Source organism: Larus michahellis, chromosome 6, assembly GCF_964199755.1.
Source record: "Larus michahellis chromosome 6, bLarMic1.1, whole genome shotgun sequence".
NCBI classification, from domain to species: domain Eukaryota; kingdom Metazoa; phylum Chordata; class Aves; order Charadriiformes; family Laridae; genus Larus; species Larus michahellis.
The window spans coordinates 51,178,989-51,201,108 of record NC_133901.1 but is presented as its reverse complement, the minus strand read 5'-3'; the positions used below and the strand labels follow the sequence as shown (position 1 = coordinate 51,201,108).

The following is a 22,120-nucleotide window of genomic DNA, read 5'->3' as shown; positions in this document are numbered from 1 at the left end:
TCGTTTCCTCCCGCCGGCGGCCGAAAAACCCAATAATAATAATTAAAAATTATGGGGAAAAAAACAAACAAAAAATAAATTACGGGTATTAACAGGCGAGTTTTGGCCGGTCAAGTGGGGCGATGGGGTGGGGGGGGGTCCCCGCCCCCGACGGACCCCCGATGCCCCGCCCGGCCCGGGGCGCGGGGGACCCGCGCCCCGGGCCGGGCGGGGCATCGGGGGTCCGTCGGGGGCGGGGCAGAGACGCGGGCGTGGACTTGATTGGCTGAACATCCCTTGAGTGACAGCTGCGGTACCCCCCTCCACACACACACCGCCCGCCCCGCCGCCGCGGGAAGCGGCGGGGCTGCAGTGCCCGCATCCCCGGGCAGCCGTGCCGCCCTCTCCCGTCGCTATGGGCCGCGGGGTCGGCCCGCTCCGCCGTTTGCTGCTGTCTCTTCTACTTCTACCCACTGCCGGGACGGGAGGACGGGGAGATGCCTTAAGGGTGGGGGAACCGGAGGAGGCGGCGGAGGAGATGATGGAGTACCGCGACCCTTGTAAAGCCGGTAGGGGGGAGAGCGGGAGCGGGCGGTAACTCCGGGAGAAGTTTGCAAGGACGGTGGTGGCGGACAGGTGTCCCTCACAAGCGCTTCTCGGTAACCTCCCGGTGTCGCCCGCCACCGGTCCCGGGCTCACCTGGCCGCGGCGGGAGCCCCTTGGGCATCCCGCCGTTCTCCCGCATCCCAGCGGGCACCCGTCCCGCCGGTGAGGAGTGGGGGTGTGTGTGTGTGTGTTTCTGGTTGCCCCGCTGCCCTCATTACCTGCGGGTCGCAGCCCCGCGTGGTTTTTTTTTTTGTTTTTGTTTTTTTTGTTTTTTTTTTGTTTTTTGTTTGGGTTTTTTTTGTTTGTTTTTTAATTGGGTTCTTTAAAAAACTGTTTTGTTTCTTTTCTTAAAAAATTATCTCACGCTCCCCCCATCTTTTCTCTCCCCCTACCTGTTACCCGCCCCCCTCCCACGCCCGATCGCCTCTGCAAAGCCGTAGGGAAATGCCCGGCGGTACTTGGCGTTTTGGTGGGGTCGTTCCACCCCCGCCCCCCCCACACCCCCCCCTTGCCCCTCCCGCCCATCTCAGCTTTTTCTGTGCATTTTTGCAGCCTGTCGGCAGCTGTTCCGACTTGTCCCGGGGTCCCTCCGGCCGGGAGTTGCGGTGCGAGCCCCGCGGAGGCAGGAGGACGACGGAGCCCCGCGGGCTACCGCTCTGCCCGGGGGCTCGCCCGGGGCTCCCCGGCGGGCAGGGACGGCCACCACCACACCCCCGGGCTCCAGCCGAGCTTCCCTGCGAATCCCCAGACTTTACAGCTGCTTGTGGGCAAGTTACCGCATCCCTCCAGCTGCTGCCTCCCTCCCTTTTCCAGAGTTTTTCGTCGCCCTGTTAGACTGCGCTCAGTCCTTCCTGAGCTCGTTGTAACCCTTTCTAACTGCTTCATTTCTCCCAAGAGCTTCTGTCATCCCTATTAGCTTAATTCGAACCCAGGTTTTCTCTCTGGAAAACTGGGTCATACTCTCAGTGTGACTGTTACTCCTTTTGGTTCCGGCTATCGGCAAATGTTGCGGTCTTGAGAATTGCTTCTCTGCTGGGAAATTGGCAATCGATACCTTGTTAGTCTTGTTCCATTTACAGATAACTTTGCGCAAAGTCCTGTTTTCTTAATACTGTAGGAATTGAAAAAAAAAATGAGTTTCTTTGTGTGTGGTGGTTTTGGTCTCTCTTTTGAGTTGGGGCTTTCCCCCCGCCCCAAGTGCTCGCCTAGGTGTTCCTCAGTGTCCCTTCGTGATAGCTTCCTGTGTTATCAGCTCTCTCCTGACTGCTTTTAGGGGACTTGTAGCCGTATCTGCTCGCATAGACGAGCAATGTCTATCAGAGCTCCCCCGTCTTGTATAGCAAGTTGTTTAACTGACCTTGCACATGGGCTGTCATGAGTGGTTGATTTTATTCTGAAATTCAACTCGGTCCTCTTCTCTCCACGGAGTATTTTTTTGTACAAAACATTCCCTTGATCAGTTAGTCATTTGTGACTTGATATATGGTTTGGTGGGGGGGGGTTAAATTCTTTTTAATCAGTATGGGACCCAGCCCACACAAATATGCTTTACTGTGTTTGTGTCTACTTCTGAATGGCTTCGTATCTCTCTCTTTCCAGTGAAAGTAGTTATTAATGAAAGAGCTATGGTTCAGACCTGGAGACAGGCAGGTACAGTGCTTTGGCCTTCCCGTCTGAAAATGTATTATCCTTGCTTTCTCCTCAAAAGTACAGCGTCACCTCTGGTGTGCCTCACTTGCACTTGGGACTGTTGGGTGTTACTGTCAGGTCAAGTACGTGGAGGATGAGGAGTGCTCCTTTAAGGACCACATAGAGAACGTTTACTTTAATTGACTGACTGACATCAAACAGGGAACCTGCAGCAGAAAAGGGAAAAAAAAAAACATTTCCCCAACCTGCCACTTACCTGCCTTTACTGTAAGACCCTTTCTTTCTCCTGCAGCCCCCGCATCTTCCAGGCTCTCTGCCTCTCACTTCTGCATGTACACAGAGAAGAGCCTGGACTGCAAACGCAGCCTCCCTGCGTTGTATGTCCTCACCTCTTCTCCTGGTGGGGAGAAAAGCATTATGTGTGTTATTCCTGTCAATTCAATTCAGTCAGGATCAATTGCAGAAATGATCTGTATATTCTGACTTCTCAGGGCTTGCCTCTAATACTTTTCTAATGTCTTCTTTCCCATAGAGAGGAACGAGTGAACAAGACCTCTGGAGGTCACACAGTGCTTTTCTGGAGCCCAGGGCCAGGCTGGTGTTTCTGCCAGTGCTGGCACCTCTGTCTGCGGCGGGGGCTGCCAGGCAGCCTGGCCCGGTGTTGCTTTGGCTTTTCTGTTGTCTGACCTGAGGCTCCAGAACTGCCATTTAAGTCTGCTTTTCTCCCCGAGTCTGCGTGGGTGTGGAGGACAGTACAGTGCCTTCTGCTTTGCTGCAGCCTTTCTCACCAGTGAGCACTGTTACCCCCTCTCCCGTGTTTCAGTCTTCTTTCCTATGGACCATATGACTCTGACTCTTGCAGTCTGACCAGACTGGCCGTGCTTTCTGGCTCTTTGATACGGTTTCACAGAATCACAGAATGATAGGGGTTGGAAGGGACCTCTGGAGATCATCTAGTCCAACCCCTCTGCCAGAGCAGGTTCACCTAGAGCAGGTTGCACAGGAACGCATCCAGGCAGGTTTTGAATGTCTCCAGAGATGTGTAGTTTCTTTCCATGTGGGCTGTAGCAACCTAAAGTGCAGAGCACTTGGGCTGTAAGACACTCCTCCCATGCCAGGTACCTATCTCTGTGCACTGAATGCCTCCAGTTTTTCAAGTCGTCCCCAAAACAGAGCAAGCAAGGCTTCTACTACACAGACCTGTGTTAGACCCTGCCTCTCCTCCTCCCCCTGCCTTGCATTTGCAGCCTTCTTCCTCTTCCAGTGTTAACAGAGCTAAGCAGGTGTTCACTGCTGAACATCCCAAAGGGTCAGTCCAGTCAAGGCTAACAAGTGAAGAGGTCTGTTTCTGTAAGTGAGATGAAGTGAAGACACCTCTAATGGAGTTGTCCCTCCAAGATGGGCTATGTCAGGACTGTTGTCTAATAAGAAGTCTATCACACTCTCTTCCTGATGTGCTATAGCAGTGACAAGTCTTCTTAACTTCCTTGGGCCTGAGTTTCTCCACTGGTGGGACAGCGTCAGTATTTGTCTAGAAGCATGCCTGGTGAGAGGGCAGCAATTGCAGACCTGCTGTGAAAAGCTCAGGCGCCTGCTATGTTTTGCACGGGGAAGTTTTTGATGGTCTGTGGAAACAGAGCTGGCGCCGTGAGACTTGCAGGAATGTTTCCATTGCTGCTGTAGGCACGGGCTCCTGGGCATGTCTTGTGGCTGCAGATTGTATGCAGGCTCTTGGACCATTGCGAAGACAAACTACTGCTCCGCTTACGTGTTTTCCAAAGCTGTTAAAACTACAGTGCTTTGCTACTTTTTTTTTTTTTTTTTTTTTGCTGCAGGCTAATGGCTGTGACCCAGAGGCCGTGATGGATTTAGATCTGGCAGGTTATGAAATGAAACTTGCCAGTTCCTCATCCTTGGAGCTCATGCCCCGAGCTTGAGTGCAGACGGTCGATGGTTGATCTGCTGGTCTGGGAGCGAAAAGCCTGGCACATGCTCCTCTCTGTTGCATTAGCGAAGGGTGTAATCATCTCCAGCAGCAAGGCAGGATGGACAGCACAGGGCAGTAACCTCCTAAATCACTGCAACTGCTGAGCTACTGGTATAAACACATGTCCAGTTACCAGGGCTCAGCTGATGGGCCGTAACCCCACTGCTGCTCAACCTCATAACTCCAGCCATCCAGGATTTCCTTTTCTTAATCTGTGGCTGCTTTCCTGCAGCCACAGCCTTTTTGATAGGGTAGGAAGAGAGGGCAGGATGCCTGAATGGGTGATAAAGGGGCAGTTGCGGCAGGGCTGTGCCGTGGGTTTGAGCTGCGGGGGGAGGTGGCAGTGCTGACTCTGCTGGGTGGGTTTTGCTGAGTGTTGTGGCAGGTCACTGGAGCATGTCAAAGGGAACGGTGCAAAGGTTCCTGCCCAGATCTGCTCCCTTATAGATGGAAAAATGTCATAAGCCTGACACGTGCTTTGGACGGATCTGCTGCTCAGAGGGTCCAGCTAAAGACACCCAGGCCAGGGTTCAGGTCTGAGTGAGGCTGCCCGACAGACAGGCAGCAGCAGAAACTATGGATGCCTGGTAAGCAAAACAAGCGCATCCTTCTGGGGCTCCTCAGGCAAACTGGAACCAAAGGAATTAAATAGGCTGCAATTCGTTCTGGTAGTTATATTGGTGCAAGCTTATATGAACTTTAATTGGAGGTGAAGAGCATAATCTCTGAGGTTCAAAGTGACCTCTGGAGATGGTATAGTCCAACTTAAGTCAGCAAGGGGAGGTGGGAGACATAAATAGGAAGGAGAGCTGGGCATGGAGTAATTTGTCCCCTGGATATTTACAGGCTTGATGACCCATTCCATCCAGCGGCAAGCCTGTGATGAGGCTCTTTTTCACTTGCCAAATGAGCAGGTGAGGAGAAAAAGCTGCAGTTTGGTCTCAGCATCTTGGTTCCTAAATGCTTTGGCTCCTAGTATAGTGCCTCCTGCCCTTTGTGAGCTGGTGGTGCAGTGTTGCTTCCCAACGCCTGGCATTTCCCTCGGTAGGTCATTTTCCAGGATGGGGACCATTGAGGGTCCCCTGTTTCTTGGCACGGTTCTGTCTGCTCCGGCTAGGCAGTTTGTTCTCGTGTGACATGTCCTGTCTATAGGTTGACCAAGTCCGACCACGGACCATACGGCAAGTCTTGACCCTCAGGCCAATCGGGCCATGGTGTTTCTCTGTGCAGGTGTTTGTGTCGGGAGACGGGCAGACCTGCCTGCCCAGCTACGTCCTCCTGAGGCAGGAGCCACAAGGGTCTGGGGCTCCTGCTGCCTGCGCCTGTCTCAAGTGCCCTTCAGGAGGGTTTGCGTTGCTGAGGAGGAATTGCATATAGGTACAAATGAGCCTTGCAGGCAAGTTTGGCTTCTTTCCATGAGATTTGGAGCCAGAGAAATGGCCTTTGCCCTGGGCCATTGCTTGTGGAGCTCCCAAGCAGGCGGCCCTGGTGTGGGGAGGCTGAGGAAGGGGATCGGGGCTCTGGCAGGCAGATGGCACCGGCAAAGTGAGTTGGTCACTGGGGATTTTGCGGAGTGCTGGGGATGTGAGCTCGGAAGGGGCAGAAGTGAGGCAAGAGGTGTGAGGAGGCACCGCTGGGGAACTGAGCAGTATTCCCATCTCCCTTGTTTCTTTCTCACTAGAAAAGTTGTTAGAGGAGCAGTTTGGCAACGACAGAGCAGCTTTTCCTGCCAAACCACTGCCCCTTTGTGGGTGGATGCTGTTCGCCTGGTCGCAGGGTACCACTGTGCATCCCTGTTCCTGCTCCACCTGGTGATTTGATCCACCAGCTTCTAAATACCCCACGCCAGAGCTCTCACACCATGACTGAGTGCTGTCCCGAGAGAAGCTCTCACAGAGAGACATAAACTGTGCTTTGCTGTTGTTCTGTTCCTCCGAGCTCTCCCTCTGTAAAGGCACAGCGCCTTTTGTTCTGGAGGCAGCAAATTTCCTTTGGGTTGCGGTGCAAACATCTGAAGTTGCGCGCAGATATTTCTGTGGGCAGACGAGGAATTTACTGTTAGGAACCGAAAGCCTTGCAGGGGTAATCCAATGAGAAAGGGGAGAGAGGATTTGTAAAGTCTGGGTCACTCAAGTATTGCTCGGGTTTTGAGCGGGATGCAGATGCTGTTTCCTCTGTTGGAAGCATGGATCCGTCACGTTAGCAGGGGAACTTGAAAGCTTGTTGCAGGCCATGCTGTGGATTCAGCCCACTCAATTCTTGATGAGTGCCTTCCTGCAGTCTCGCAAGTTGTCCAGTTTGGTTTGGCAATGGTGGGAGCACTGGCAGAGCACGTGCCAACCCTCCCTTTGCTTGGGAATCCCAGATTCCTGTGGAGGAATCTCATTTGCATCTTACGGATTTTCCATAAGGCTTTGAAGCCTCTGAGCTGGTGTGGAAGGTGTAGGTGAGCGGCAGTGCAGCTGCGGTGAAGGTACCAGTGCCTCTGGTACCTTCATGGGGCTCTGAGTTGTAGGAGATGGTGGTGGGTGCCAACAGCTCCCCCAAGGGCGGTCAGTATGGTGGTGGCGGTACTGGGAGCTGAATCCTGGTCTCCTGACACCTGAAGCCATGTGGGCTTCCAGAAGAGAAAGTTTCCTTTCTTTGCCACCAGTACTTACACGTGTGCCTTGAGGGAAGAGTCTGGGATACAACCCAGTCCGTGGATTCCTCAATGCTGATGCAAACAGTTACAGAGGAATGAGAAAGCTCTCACCAGCAACCATTCCCCTTACGTTTTCCCCCACCCCCAGTAGGTTGTGGAAAGGGTTAAATGCTCAAGGAGGAAGTTGACTGAGTCTTTTTGGGTGGTCTGAGAAAGAATGAGAGAACAGACTGTTCAGCCTTTAATTTACCTGCTTTGGGAGGTGACAGCAGGAAAACAGGTGGGTGAGGACCGGAGACACCCCGTCTTTATAAGCATTCAGCAATGCAGCCGTTCGCCGTTGGGGAGGCCGTGTTTTGCAGTGAGGGAGAGCTGCAGCAGAAGCTTTCTCCTCAAAGGGAAGGTTTAAGGTGGATTTTGTTATAATCCTAGACTATAATCCAAGAACAAGTTAATGGCTGCGTCTTAAAGAAAAAATAACCACCGACCATTTTCTTGCAGCTTGAGGTTCCCAGGTACAGGAGCTCTTTGCCTGGGGAGTTTGAGAGCAAAACCTTATGATACCTGGGCAAAGGAGCACTTGAGATCCGTGCCTGAAGTCCTTCCAGTGTTTAGCTGTCTGTTTGGGATCTGACAAAAACGTGCTTGATCTTTCACGTTTTGTGTGGCGTGTTGGATCTGCTTGTCCTGCATAAGATGTAACACTTGGTGCTATAGCTACACCTTGGGGTTTAGCAATGAACAGGACAAGGGATGGGCAAGTTTAGGACAGAGGGCTTATATTTCCCTAAAGAAGCCTGGCAGGGTGAGGAAGAGGTGTTTGGAGTTGTCATGGATACTTCTCTGCAGTAGCAGGGGAGCTTTTATTGAAGTTTGTGGTCTGGGTGCAGTTCACAGGTGTGTGCCCTTGACCGCAGCCTCCACAGGTTTGATCAATGAAGACTGCTCGTTCCTCAGGTGTTCTGTGGCATAAGATTAGTAAGCCACAGAGCCCCAGCCCAAGGCATTTGGAAACTGTGCTGCCGTTCTTACAGGCTTCAAAAGTCCACAGAGACAGGGATCTTGGTTTGAGGCACTTTCCACTTGTGTAATTATACTCTGCCTTCGCAGTTGTGTTTGGAGTCTTTCTTCTCCCTATGTAGTGTGTCTATGCCTCGCTGAAGAGCTAAGCTAGTCCAAGAACGAGCTGCACGGTACTGGTAAGCCACCTCTTTCTGACTGCTGTCCCTGTGCCGGCGGGTGTCTCCCAGGGGAGCGGCTGCTGCCCCAGTCCGAGTGGGGAAGAGCCGGGTAACCACAGGTACCTGCTGCAGCCTGGCCAGGCTCGCGCGTTTGTACTTGGGAAATCGCAGGTGCCGCGTGCCTGATACGCCGGATTTTCTAGCCTCTTTTCTCTAATATGTCCATTTCCTTTTTTTTTTTTTTTGTTGTGTTGCCTTTGCTGCAGAGACCCTTGTGGTCTCTGCCAGCTTCCCTCTGTGTTTCCTACAGACCTATTTCAGATGTTCCCCCGTCTCCCTTTTCCTGAAGCTCTCTCCAGTCCCTGCCTGAGGATTGCTCAAATCCGTCTTTGCTTTCTGTGATGGTTTCTCCCCCGGCCCGTGGGGTGCCCCATCTCCTCTCCCAGCCCAGCAGTAACTCAGGCTGTTCTCCCAGTGATCAGGAGGTTCTTCCATCCTTGCCCACCTGACAGCAGCCCTGTGCGACGGTGTGCATTTACCTGCTGCATTGGGCATGATGAGCCCGTTCTGTGCAACGGGCTGTTTGCTGTAATAGAGGGGCTGCTGTCCCAGCGTCCCCTTTCCTTCCAGAAACCAGAGGGAAACGGTGGGGCTGGCTTCTGTAAATCAGAGTCCAGAGCTGTCTGTGCCAAGGAGATGGTGCTGGGACTGGGGAGAACACTGACCTGACAGGAAGGTCTGTATGCTCTTTTTGGAGACGGGCAACCTTGGAAGGAAGGAGACACCTCTGATATTGAACAACCTGGTTGTCTTGGATTACTAGCATTGCAGGTACGAACCTGCACCCAAACTGCTTTCAATTAGTGCCGAAATGTGCTTTCACTGCTCAGAAGGGATGGATGACTGAGCAGAAACTGGCTGCTGTTTTGATTCAGTGACTAGGTCTTCTGTTTAGGTTTTTTTTCCCCCCTCCTTTGTTGTAGCTGAGCCTCCCAGAAATGCTGAGCTCCAAGGGCGCCTGTACTTTGATGTTCAGATCCACTCTAGCACTTCCTGAACAGGAAGGTTCCCCATCAATAGGAACTGCTTAAGTGTGCAAGGAAGCCCTTGATTAAAGAACTCTCAATGATTGATTGCTTTCTTGGCCAGTTTGTGTCAGCCCAGCTTGGAATGGAGAGAAATGTTTAACTGCGTGTTGAAGGAAGCCCACGCGAAACCCCAGCCACTGGTAAATCACCCTCTGGTTTGGCTGATACGAATTGTCAGAGACCTGCAGCTGCTGCCGGTCCATGAATCAGCTCAGCTTCAGACCCGAGCGGAAATTCACATCCTCTCAAGTCATTTTGTATTCGTGCAAATGTCAGCACCCAAGCAAAAAGCATCTGTTTAACCTCCCCATCCGCAAACCCCAAAGCTGTTTGCAGAGCAGAGCGTACCACCGTGTTATTTTTACAAGTTCAGGTCTGCTGAACAATTTTTCTCCTCCTGTAGAGTTGGTGTTGGAGTACAGCTGAGTCCCTTTGTCTCCTTATTAGAAGCTGGTTGATGCGGTCCTGGAGGGTGCTGAGAATTACCTTTCTCCAGGCCTCGTGTCATGGCTGTGGGTGTTGCCAGTCTCCCCCTTGTCGTCAGCGTGACTTTGAACTTAGATAGCATTGCCTCATCAGCAATGTTTTCATTTGCTCAGAGCTTTGACAAAATTAGCTATTTTGGTTGGTGTTTTGCGTGCTGAATTTCAGGTGAGACCTGCTGGAGGTCGTTTGTTCATTTCAGAGTTTGGAGGAGAGAAATTGATGTACAAACCGTGCCCTGTCTCCTGGTAGCAGTGGCCGTACCTGACAGAAGGGCCCGTCCCTGCTCCAGGGGCAGGTGTCTGTTGTGGATGTAGAGGACTGTCCGCACTGATGTGTGTGTTGGCGGGATGCTGTGGGATGAAGGTATTGGTTCAGTAAGGCATGGATTTTGCTTTAAAATTCCCCAGATATAAAAACTCTTTGATGTACTGGACTTCCAAAGTCAAAACTCCATCTTGCAGAAATGCCAGTGTTAGGTCTACTTGAGAACTTGTGACGTAGCTCCTTGAAGGCAGCGTGTGAAGGTAGGCTTGAACGATGTGAACTGGAACTCTGCCTCTCTCGACCAGCTGTCCTGTGCAATGTGTCTACCCTGAGACCACATCAAATAGGGGTAACAAAGGGGACTTTGGCTGCATTGTCCATGTCTCTGTTGCAGAAGTTGGGTGGCAAAGGAGGCAACTGCTGCAGGAGAAGCTTGGACAGCTGAATGGCCAAGGTGTTTGAGCTGTACTGGAGTCAAGAGTCCCCGAACTGAGAAATGGCAGTTGGTAAATGATCCTGGCAGGCGGTGGGAGGACCTAATATATTGATCTATGAGTTAAGTGGTCTTGAAAAGGATGGAAGTCATGCACCCGCATTTCCCTCAGCAAGTATCTTTGGCCTAAGTAGAGCTGTTCCTTGAGTGGCCTATTGCCAGCTCGAGCTACATGTGGACAGGAGAGTGATAAAAGATCAAGGGTCTGCCCTTCTTTTATGCAGCCTGTCAGTAGGGCTCCAGTCAGAAGAAACCGCCCTTCAAAGTTATATGCACCTGGCTTCAGATGTGTTTGATAGTCCGGAGGTCTAATTCAGGCTTCTGTGGCCACCAGATCTTGTATCCTGCTGTTGTCCAGTTGCTTCTCTGTTGGTTTGTCTGCTGCCTGTGAGTTCCTGACAAGAGTAAGGCACAGCTCTTATCCTAAAAGTGAGTTTTGAGAAGTTTTGTCTGCTGGGCCAAGAACTTTGTGAGTTATTTGCACAGTGTGACTTCTGATGCTGTCTGGTTTTTGTGTTTCTATTGCAGTTACTCAGAGACCTATAGACCATTTCGTGTTGTCCCTGCTGGCACGGCTGACCTGCGAAGGCAGAGGTGCTCCAGTTCTTGGGGCTGACCCTTCGCGGGGGCCGGGGTGGCCCGTCGGGCTGTTTTTGCAGGGGAGAGAAGGCTGTTGTTTGCTGTGCTGTTGATGTTGGGAGTGTATTTTGCTCTGAGCTGCAGCTGGCCCATGTATCAGGCTGCTGATGTGTTGTGCAGTTGACCGCTGCCAGGATTTAATCTCTAACCTTTGATTGTTCTTGAAAGCATGTTCTAGGAATTGCATTCCCACCCACACTGCTCCTCTGACCCCTTCCATTTCCTGGGTGTCTAAGTACAGCACAGAAAAGATTCATTAACCTGGCAAGTAACCTCTTTTTATGGGGGAAGTGATTTTCCGTCACGCTCTGTTAGATCCTATTGATTTCTGTTTTTCCCCTCTTTGGCCTCTTCTGCCATATATTCTCTTCTTTGTTCATGCTTCAGTAAGAAGGTGATATGTGATATGCTGGGGTGGGTTTTTTTTGCTGTTTCCTGGGCAGAGAGCTGGGATCTCCTAAGGCCATTGCTCGAGTGCCCAGGTCTCTGCCTTTTCTTGGAAAGCTTTGTTGTTAAGGTAAACTGCTGGTTAGTCATGGGATGCTGGCATGAGAAGTAAAACTCCTGGCTGCCTTCTTTTTTTGTCTGGACGTTGAGAAGAGCATTTTCTGTTCTTTTGCCCACTTCACCCATTGTCCAATCCCTCATCTCCTGGCAGAGGTGAGTTTGTGGTGGGGTTTCCAAGCACGCATGAAATGGAGACCCTCAAACCATCAGGTGTGCCAGCTCCTTTTGTCCTCCTGGGTGGTGTTGGGGGCTGGGTCCTGATGCTTTTGTCGTTCCTGTATATTTCATAGCGATGCCTCTGCTTGGTGTGAAATGGAAGGAGCGGCCAGGTTTGGGCTGTCCCACTGGCCCGTCGTTACAGGTGTGGACTGGCAAGTGTGAGGGGAGGAGGCATGTCCTTGGAGCTGGGAGGGAGGACGTGGGGGTGTCCCCTGTTCCAGGAGGAACAGGACGTTGTGTGCAAAAGTCCACACAGGGAATGTGGAAAATGTTTTCTTCCCAACAAGTTCCCCTCCTCCTGTGCACATCTGTATATTCTTCCATCTGGACAGTCATCTTTATCTTTGCAATAGCTGCATTAGCGTAAAATATTGCAAAAGTAAAAGCTAAATACACGCGCTCTGGGCAGGTTACCTCAGTTTTGAGAAGTCTGTTGCTGTTTACTAATGTATTTGATTTTTAGAGAGAGCCTTTCTGTGATTCAAGGCAGACTGATAGGTGGTATTTCACTAGTTGGAGAAATAGTTTCCCTTCCAAAAGTACACTTTCATCTTTTGTGTTAATTTCTCAGCTCTTGCTAAATTCCTCCTCTTGATGTATGAATATTTTGTGGTAGTCCTGTGTATAGAAGTATTGCAATCGAAGTGTCAAAGACTTAAAATCGAAGGGAGCATTGTTGTTTCTTTTAGATTTTCGTGCTGTTAGAAGAAGCTGTATTCTGAAGAAATGGTTGGCCTGTGCACTGCCTGTCCTGTGGCTGCTCAGGTTCTGCTGGTCAGAACGAGCTCTGCCCAAGGGGAGGAGTAAAGCTCGCTACAGCAAGGTTTGTCATCCAGGTTGTCCTAAAGGAAGGTGCATGAAGAATGGCTCCTATTTACAAGTGGTAGGCTGCAAAGGCTGAAATAGGCAATTAAACCCTGAGGGGTCAGTGAAGGGACTGTGAGCTGTGTTTGCAGACCAAGCAAACTGATCCGTGGGGATGTGGAGCGGAGCGCTGTGCTCCCAGCTCTCTGCAAAACAGGGCCTGGCTGTTTGGTGCTGGGCTGTTTGAAGGCTTGCTTTCACGGTTCAGCACATTACATGGGAGAAGGGGGAAAAGCTAATGGGAAATTTTTGTAGAGAAAGAGGGTGTTACTTTGGTGAGTGGAATACACCATGAAGCTCCTGAAGACCTTATGGGATCATAGTCTTCGCTTTTAGTTGTGAGTCAATGTGGGGAAACAAACAAGCTCAAGAGTCTTAAAATGCATTAGATTCAGCATTTACAGTTGGTTTCTTCATATTACTTTGAACTTTCGGTTTCTTTGTTGTTTGGTTGGTGTTTATTTTAAAGTTTCCTCATGTCCTTCATTAACCCCAAAGACTGCGAATATACCTTGAAAGGGGGAACAATAATCTGTACTTGTTAATACAGTTTGGAGTAGAGACTTTGGAAGGTCTCATAGCAACGTTGCCAGCGTTCTCAGTTTTGCTATCAGCAGAAGGCGGCGCTGTCAAAGGACCAACTGGTGTGGGGCTGGCTAGGGGAGGTTTGGGACACTTTATGGCACGCTTTGGAAGGATGTTTGCTATTCAGTGTGAACGCTGGGCTGGAGCTTGGTGACCTCTCCCTGCAGGACTGCTTTCAGAATGGCAAAATGCTCTTTCAGTCAATCCGAAGGCTCAAGGGATTATGTTTAGGGAGGTTACAGGTCTTCCATCCCGTGTGTAAGGAGTGGACCTCTCTCCTGCTCTGTGATGCTGCTGTGCCATGCATGCAGCTGCTGCTTCCTCGAGGTCTGGCCTGAGCATGCCATCATCCTCTGGAGAAAGAAACTCTGGAATGAGCCGTGTCCTGGAGAGGCTGGAGGTGAGGGATGGGGTTGTGTTGCAGGTGGTACCTCTTCTCTCATTCTTCTGCAGGTGGTGCGGCAGGGATGGTGATGGATACAGAAGTCCTGTGCATCCCGGGGCTCTTGTTATTCATTGTCAGAAGCCTGCCAGCAACCTCTGTTACACTGTCACAAGCCAAGGTCCTGGCGTTGTCTCCATCCCCCTGCCTTGCCCCGAATTTTGCTAACATGCATGAATGCAGAGTCCTGAAATTCAGGTTCATGGTTCCAAAGTTCATGGTCTCGAGAATAAACAAAAAACTATTGTGGTGGCTGAGAGCTGGGTACCCCATTAACCCAGAATCATGAATATTTATCATGCTGGATTACAAAAGAACATAGAGACTATATTGTATTTCCTATAACTTTATTTCCATGGCATCTTTTCTTGGCGGGTCACTTTAATGTAAGCTTTGCTTATTTAGTTGCACACTTTAAGCCGATTAACTTTTTACTAATAAAATGTGTGTTGACTCCCTTTGTCTCGGCTCCTGTTTGTTTGTACCTACACTCCTGTGACAAAGAGTCACAGAGAACTGCTTTAAGCTCCGGCTAAATCCCCCTGCTGGAAGCTTTGAACGAGCTGAATGTGTCTGGGGGTGATTTCAGCCTTGCATTTTCTCTCTCCCCCTCTTGCTGCCTGGAAGTTGGGCCCTGCAAAGCAAACTCTTCTGAACACCACCCCCCCCTCCACCCCCCCAATTTCTGAAACTGTTTGCGGTGCTTTGGGGTTTGGCAGGAACGATCCAACCTGTTATTGTGGCTCTCTGAGCTGGGTCAGAATAAAACTGCTAGTGGCTGGAGTTGGAGAAGCTTTCTAGCCATCAAGACTGATCTGTGGCTTTGTGTGTTCAGTAGTTTACCACCTGGTATAATAACCACATTATTCCTTCTCTGCTCGCGTACCTTGTCCTGCCGTTCAATGCCCAGCATACTGCATGTTTTGTTGTGACTTCTCTCTAGGAGCATCCCAGAGAGATGATTACATACTGACATTTTATTAAAGATGCTTTATAAAAAATTCTCCTTCTCCACCAAAGGCGGTTCAGACCAGAATTTTAAAGTTAGTTGGGAGCCTAAAGGTATGGATAAGCACTTGGAAAATACTTTCTAAAGGCCTTTTATAAATCTGTTCCTTTGTATTTGGAACTTTGCTAAAGCTAAAATGACCCCTTAGGAATGTACTGTTAATACTTAAGAATGGCTGATCTGCCTCAAAACAAACTCAGTGGCTTGTTTCCCTCAAGCCAGCAGCAAATGCCGAGGGAGGTGTAGACAAGCAGGGTAAAACAGAGCGAGCCCAAAAAGTGTCCCCGTCTGTAGCAGACTCCTCAATCCCTGAGCCAGAGGTGGTTCACTGTCCTTAATGATCCTGGATAGCTTTGTCTTCCATCTGCTTTCTTTTTGAACCTGCATAAGCTTTTAGTGTCCGTAGCCTCCTGCGATGAGATGTGCCAGAGCTTAACTGCAGCATCCCTTTACTCTTTCATTATCCACTTGTGAGTCGGTGCATCAGGTGTTGCAGAGGTTTAGTTAGTGTTGTCTTCCAGTTTCCGTTCTTCTCTCCTTTTAGACCAAAGCTTCTCATGTGTTGTCTCTGTCTTGGGGAGATTGAGAGAAACACAGCTGGTTTTAATAGCAGAAAATTCTCATCCTTAGCTATTGTAAGAAAACCTTTTCTTTAAGAACTCCGAGATCACACTGGCTGGGGAAAAGGAGGGGAAATGGTGAGGGCAGTAGCAGACGTGTTTTGCGCCTCATGGGAATTGCTTAGTGCTTCTCTGCAGCACGTTTTGCAGGTGGGCCATTGCATTGGACCACTCAGGTTTGAGGGATAATTTCGAATGTGCCCATTAATTTACTCGCAGTGGAGAGGGGATGGCCAGAGGAGGTACATGCCATTGCTCCCCCATTGCCTGTCCTCGCCAGGGAAGTGTCTAAAAAATTGTGGTGGGAGCTGATGGAAGGAAGGACGGTATAGGAAGGGGATGTACTCACCACTGTGGTATCTGGGAATCTAGTACTGGAAGTTTGAAACCCCTGTTACTTTGTTGGAGTTTTTGGTGAGGTGTTGTGGCTGAAAGCATGGTTTCAGAAAGCACCTTGTGTTTGTGACGGCCCTGATTTCAGGGAAGGACGTTGTGCCTTTACTGCTGGACCCCTGAGAAAGATGATAAACAAGTTGTTCTTTACCCAGTCTCAGCTAAGCATTTGGCTGCTGTGATGTGGTTGTACGGTGGACATAGACAGGTAACTCCGAGTTGTGGCATCTACAGATGGCTGCTGTTGGTATTCATCATATGGACCGTCAGTAGGTGAACCAGAGAGGTTAAGAAGAATAAAAGAGAATCTTCATAGAATCAGTAGTAGATCTGTAGTAGTGCTCCGCCAGCTGTGTTGGATGAAGCGGAGGTGTCGAGATCTGTGAGAATAAATGCGCGTCCTCTATCAGTATCAACAGAAGGAAACACGAAGGCAGTGCTGTGGGTGGGTTGGTTCTCTGGTTTGCCCTGAACCCAGAGCGTGCCAGTCTAGAGTGAAGCTTTGATTATATGAGCTTATAACTGCCTTTCAGCTAGTTTGGGATCCTGCTTAGGAGCTAGGGGTGACTAGGGAAGAGCAGCTTTAAAGAGCAATTGATAGGAACACTTCCTAGCTTGTGAAAGTTCATAACCTGTCCTCATTCTGATGGCACCTGGAAAGCATGCAGTGACAGTGCACCTCCTCAGGTAGTTTATACGCAGTATTGTCTACTGATGGCAAAAGCGAGTGTATTTAGTGCAGTGCATTGGTTTTTCTCTTGGAATATTTTTGGTTTTCTTTATCGCATCTACATCTCTGAAGTTCCTTGGGTTGCCTTCCCCAGACTTCCAATGGCTGTTTGCCCTGCATCTAGGACTGGTGGAGCAGATGAGGTTTCACATGAGTCATGACTGATTTTCAACATCTAGTGTGTGGATGCAAAAGGGCCTACTAGCAATAAGCCCAGAGAAATACATTGATGTGTTCCCCCTTTCCCTTGTTCTCTGACCCATTGTGTCACCTTCTGTCATTGCTCTTGTGACCTTTCATGTGCAGTCAGACCTGGCGAGGGGACAAAACCAGCCTTAGCATGTGAAGCCATCACCAGCCACAGAAATACTGGTTCCCCATGTGACGATACCCAGTTCCTGCGGGGCAGCTGGGCCATGTCCTGCAGCAGGGACACCTTTGACGTGAAAGGACACTGTGAACTTTGGTCATCCCGCCTAACCAGCATTAAATGCAGAGTATAAATCTCTGTGCTGGATGCAAGCTTTTTCTTTGTGGTGCTGGCAGTATCTTTTTTGTTGCAGCAGTTCCAGTTAGAGACAAAAACTTAAGGATCTTGGTGCTCTCTGTTTCCTCCTGGCTGAGCGAAATAAAAATTGGGTTGAACATGTTAACATCACCCCTCTGTCAGCATTGTAGTTCAACAGTCTCCGTCGTATCGACATATCTCAGGAGTGGTGTATTTACTGCAAATGCTGTGGAGTATTTGAAAGTGTCTGATGGAGACTGATGTTGGGCAGTAATGTCCAGGTAAAGGAATGAAACATGGACACAAGGCTACTTGTATGGCTGAGTGCAGAGAAGCAATTGTCAGGTGTTGGTTGCTTTATTTGAGGAATGGTATGTTAGGAACCGAGTTATGTTTTCTGCACTACCTTAAATATTACAATTCTAAACTTCCACAGACTTCTAGACCCTGGTAATACCTCTTTTTCCCAGTGGATTTGCCTCCTCTCAGCTGCTTAGTGTCTGATGGTGAGGGAGCTCTGTCCTCTCTCGCGGGTGCGTGAAGAGTGGGTAAAGCTTTGCTCCCCACGGTGCTGCAGGTCTGTGCAGAATCTGGAGGGGAATCAGGAGGGTGCAGCTTGAAGACCTCTGTGCTAGGCAATGCTGCTTTATGGTGGTTTTAATTTTGCAAGGTCAATATTAAAGTACAGGTGTGTACCATGGAGGGAAGCACTGGCATTTGGTGGGTTAAAAGTTGTGGTGTTGATGTGGCTGTGGAGGGATAACTGACAGGAGGGGAGCAGATCTGCTGCTGCTGGGTTGTTAAAATAGCTCAATAGCTGGAAACTCTTTTTGACGGTGGCAGCCCTTCTGGAAAGTGCTTGCGTTGTGCTTTCCGCTGATCCAGAACTGGCACGGGAATCCTGCTGCCTGAGAGAGTGAGCTGGGGTCAGATCTCCCTGCTCATCCTTCCTACTAACGGTGGGAAGGAAAGGGGTTTGCTATAGCTCCCGTGGGCTCTCCTGCTGAGCTAATCCCATCATCTTCTGGAGGAGCAGGATGTGATGAAAACCAGCAGCGGCTGGAGCAAATGCCTATGCGCTGGGTCCTCTTTCTGACCCAGCACAAGTGTCCTTCTGCAATAAATGAGCCACTTCCTATTTCCCACTTCACCTTCCTTTTTCCAGCAGTGCCGGTGACCCTGCCGATGCCCAGGGGTGCTCCTGGCAAGGCCTGGCTTACTGCTGTGGGAAACTGGAACCAGTTTCTACTTTGCAGTTCTTCAGGCTGGAGTTTTTCCTGACATTGGTCTGCCTGGGGCTGGGAAGTGTTTTCAGAGCCTGAGCCAAAAAAAGGGCTTCACTGCCACAGAGCAAGGCCAACGCAGGGAGACTTCACTGGCACTGTTAATTCCTGGCAACTGCCTGAAAGCAGCTCTCTCCCCTCTCCCCTTTGCTCCCTGCTCTTGTCAAACTGCAACCTCCCACTTCAAAGCCAGGCACGCTCCTGACACCAGGCTGTTTGCTATCCAGAGGGCACAAACAGCTTGTCAGGGAAAGAAGTTGTCTTCATTCCCCGTGTAAAGTCATTTCATTAAGGCTGGGAAACGTCAAAATCGAAGTTGCTTTTGCACCAGCTCTGCTTATGCATTGTGATATTCGCTAATTATATGACTTCATTATGCCACTCCTGGAATAGGTCCAGCTGTGGGGCGGAGGGGACTGGTGATGACAGGGATCCTTTCTCTTCTCGTGCAGAGCCAGGAGGCGTGCACTGCGCAAGGATGAAAAAACCTGTCTCTTAGACAGCTGAGTGGCACCATGGCAGAGCGCGTGCTGATGCTCTGCATCACTGTTCCTCCATGGTCCCAAGGAGGAGAGTCTTCCCTCCCATCTTCTTTCTTCTCCCAGTATTGGTGGGCTGTGGAAAGCGAGGAGAATCAGGGACTGGGCTGGTTGAGAGCAAACTGGCTGTAGCTAATCTTCACTAACAGACCATCCAGTTTCCATGAAGGTTTTATGTATTAGTGATCAAATGTGACTGGAAGGCACTGAGTTAGCGTTTATGGAGATGTGGAAGGTTGACCATACTTGCCTATGCATGAAGCGTAAGCCTTGTTGAATGTCATCTTCTGCTGGATGCTTCAAGCGAGGCTTGCTGCAGGAGGAGACCGAGCTTGGTTAGGCTAGCCTATCTTTCTGGCCTTCCCTAGGAGGTAAAGGATTAACAATGCCTCCTTCAAATTCCTTGACACTGTGGTTTTATGCCGACACTTCATACCTGCTGTGATGTGATACAGTGCTGAGTGCCATGAAAGGCCTTGAAATGGCAAACAGCTTCTACCTGAGATCCTCCTGACTTCAGAGCCTTTGATTCCATCTGGAGCTGGGTCTACTAGCAATTATATTTTGTCTGAATTCCACCAGCTTGCCTTTGGAGATGGCCGTGTGTTGATTTTCCTTCTCTACCCAATCTCCACTGTACTGATGTCTGTTCATGAGAAGGCTTGTGTGTTCTGCAGTGATGTCCCCAAAAGCTAGGTCTTACTGTGAGGGGACAGACTGTGACAGAGAGCCTGAGTGTGTTCCTAGGACCTTCTAAGGCAAGCCTTCCATTACTGTAGCCTCATACTTGCATGTGCTCCAGGCTTCCTGCAGAGTTCAGGGCATGCAATAACTCCTGTAATTTGGACCCACAGGAAGAGGCTGAACTGGAGAGGACCTTGCACTAACAGTGGAGGAAGCAGAGGTGGCTGCCATTAGCATGCGGAATCGCACAGCATTTTCATTCATTCCAGCTGTTTAATGGGATTACATGAGGAGTGGCTTCTGCCTGCAGGCACTTAGTGCCTATGGAAATCTGCAGCTGTCTGGATCGGTTACATGCAAATCCGATGCCTCCCCTTTATGCACAGGAATTTATGAATGACGGAAACCATGTGAATCAATTGCATGAGTAATTTTTCATGTGCGTCACCCTACATCAGATTCCAGGGGGACTTTCAGTTAAGCGTGTCTGTGGTCCCCGACAGCTCCCCCAAAGAGGGAGGAGATGCTTCGTGATGGCCACTAGGTGTAGGAATAGGATAGCTTGGGTGAACGTGAATCCCCTTGCCTTGGGCAATGGGAGACAGCCCAGTGTGTGAGTGAATGTGGAGCTGAATGCCCCCATCTTCTGCTCCGTCCAGCTGCCCTTTCTGAAGCATTGTGAAGTGTCAAGGACTTGAAGCCCAACTTCAAGAGAGGGAAGGGAACTCCAGCACCCAGGTGCTGGCAAGTGGCAGGTGGTCTGTCTAATGGATGGAGCACTGGGCTGGGGAGCGAGGACCTTGGATTCTGTGACCAAAAAAATGGCTTCGCTTCTTCAGGGCAGCCTGAGAAACATTCCTTTGGATGACTCTTTGGGGCATCTATTTGGTGCCTGCTTCAGCAAGTTCTGTCTAAAGAGATTGAGGCAGGTTTTACTGTGCAGGGCCTGTTCCAAAGGACACAGATTCTGCGTTGCGCTTTCTTGGGGTTCTAGTATAACATGCCATTATCAACAAGGAAAATAGCAGCATCCATGTACTTTTCCGCTTTGAATTATTAAATCCTTCTAGTAGCCTCCCTGCATTTCCAAATAGAGAAATTTACTGTCTGCTTCCGTGACCAGATCTACTTTTTGGAGACTGCTACCCCTGAGTGAAGGCCTTGTCTGCCCGTCTGCTCAGTCCTCTCATCTGCCCAGCTACAGGCCATTAGTTTGGATGTGGTCTAGCTGTAATATGGCAAATGACCTGTTGCCAGGCTGGAACTGAGCAAGAAGACACAATGGGTACATTAAAAGTGAGATGCTAATTTTGGCTGCACAAGAAAATGTGGAAACATGAAATTATAGCTTACATGGAGCCCCAGTGCCTCATTTGTGCTATGGGGAGTACGAACAGCTACACCCTGGCACCCAATGGTACTGTCTGGATGAGGGCTGAGCAAAAAGCATGCCTGTCTTATGAATAACTTCTCTGGAACCAGCAGCAGGGAGTGGTTGCAATGCCTGACCTGACAGATCATCTTCACATGTTGAGGTGTTTGCTACAGGTCTACTCACCACGGTCCATAAACCGTGTTGCTGTGGTGGCACGATCCCAAGTGGAGGTAGTGTTTGGACCGGTCAGCAGCATCTGACTGGGGAAGGGGCTGGGAAGCCCAGGCAGACCTGGGAACAAAGGAGCTGTTGCTCCAAGCTGCGCGATGAAACCTTTCTCTGTGGACGCCAGACAATCTCCCCATTTATTTGCAAGTGGCATTCAGTCACAGTTTTTTGGCAACATATGGAAACTGTTTAAATTAGCCGTACGAGCATACATGAAACAGATGCATATTCTTGAGCAGGCTTTTGTCATTGCTGTTTGAGCGAGTGAAGGGTGCAGCTGGCTCGCTTGGGAAGTGGGGAGCATGTCCTCACCCAGACGTAGCTAAGTGCTTGAAGTGAAACAGAGAACCAGAACGTTACAGGATGTGCGTTGATAAAGCCCAACTTCTCATGGGCACCTACTGCATAAATAAGATGAATGGATGTGATGACACTTAACCCTTCACTGCTTTCCTGACTGCTCAATGCTGGTGCAGGATAAGTTGTGTCAACAGAAGACTGTATGGTCCATGGCTGTCTCGCTTGTGTCTTCCACTTGTATGCTAGTATATCAACACACTAGATTAAAGCTCTGAGGTTTGATCAGAGTACAGTTCTACACCTTTTTGAGCAATCTTAGTAAACAGAGAGCAATGAGATCTTGCTGAAGAAAGCAGAGCATTGTGACTGCTGTAGCTTTTGGGTGTGAATCTTGAGAGGAACTTTGTATGGGGAGAAACTGCATCCAAAATGTCTCCATAACTGGAGCCATGACAGGTTCTGAACTTTAAATCCTTGTGGAGCTCTGTACACCGGGAGGGTTGCGTTGCTGCACAGTCGCAGATGCTCACTGTGGTGTGTATGGCTGGGACAATAAAAAATGAGTATTAAGAACATTGACTTTATACATGCCAACTGCAATGGGATAGACCAAGATGAGAGTTCTGATACTGCAGTGAATGGTTTCTGTGGATGTTTGGATGGATGGATTTAGCTGATATGGGACAGTAACAGTGAAAGACAAGGATGGAGAGTTTATGGCAGTGGGGTTCAGAAAAGGGTGAGGAAGCAGTGAAAGAAGCGCTCTGGGAGCAATGCTGATAGGGCTGACTGGAAAGGAAGAGGTTTTAGGGCATCA

The 22,120-nt window shown here is 49.8% G+C and overlaps 1 protein-coding gene across 1 annotated transcript in view; it reads left to right on the top strand.

The window, feature by feature from the left end:
• Positions 1 to 394: 394 nt before the first annotated feature.
• The window catches only part of TLL2 (tolloid like 2), a 101,816-nt gene continuing 80,090 nt past the window's right edge, over positions 395 to 22,120 (top strand). Inside the window, exon 1 of the mRNA XM_074590750.1 lies at positions 395 to 548. Within this exon, the coding sequence (XP_074446851.1) occupies positions 395 to 548 (154 nt within the window). The remainder of the gene's footprint in view (positions 549 to 22,120) is intronic.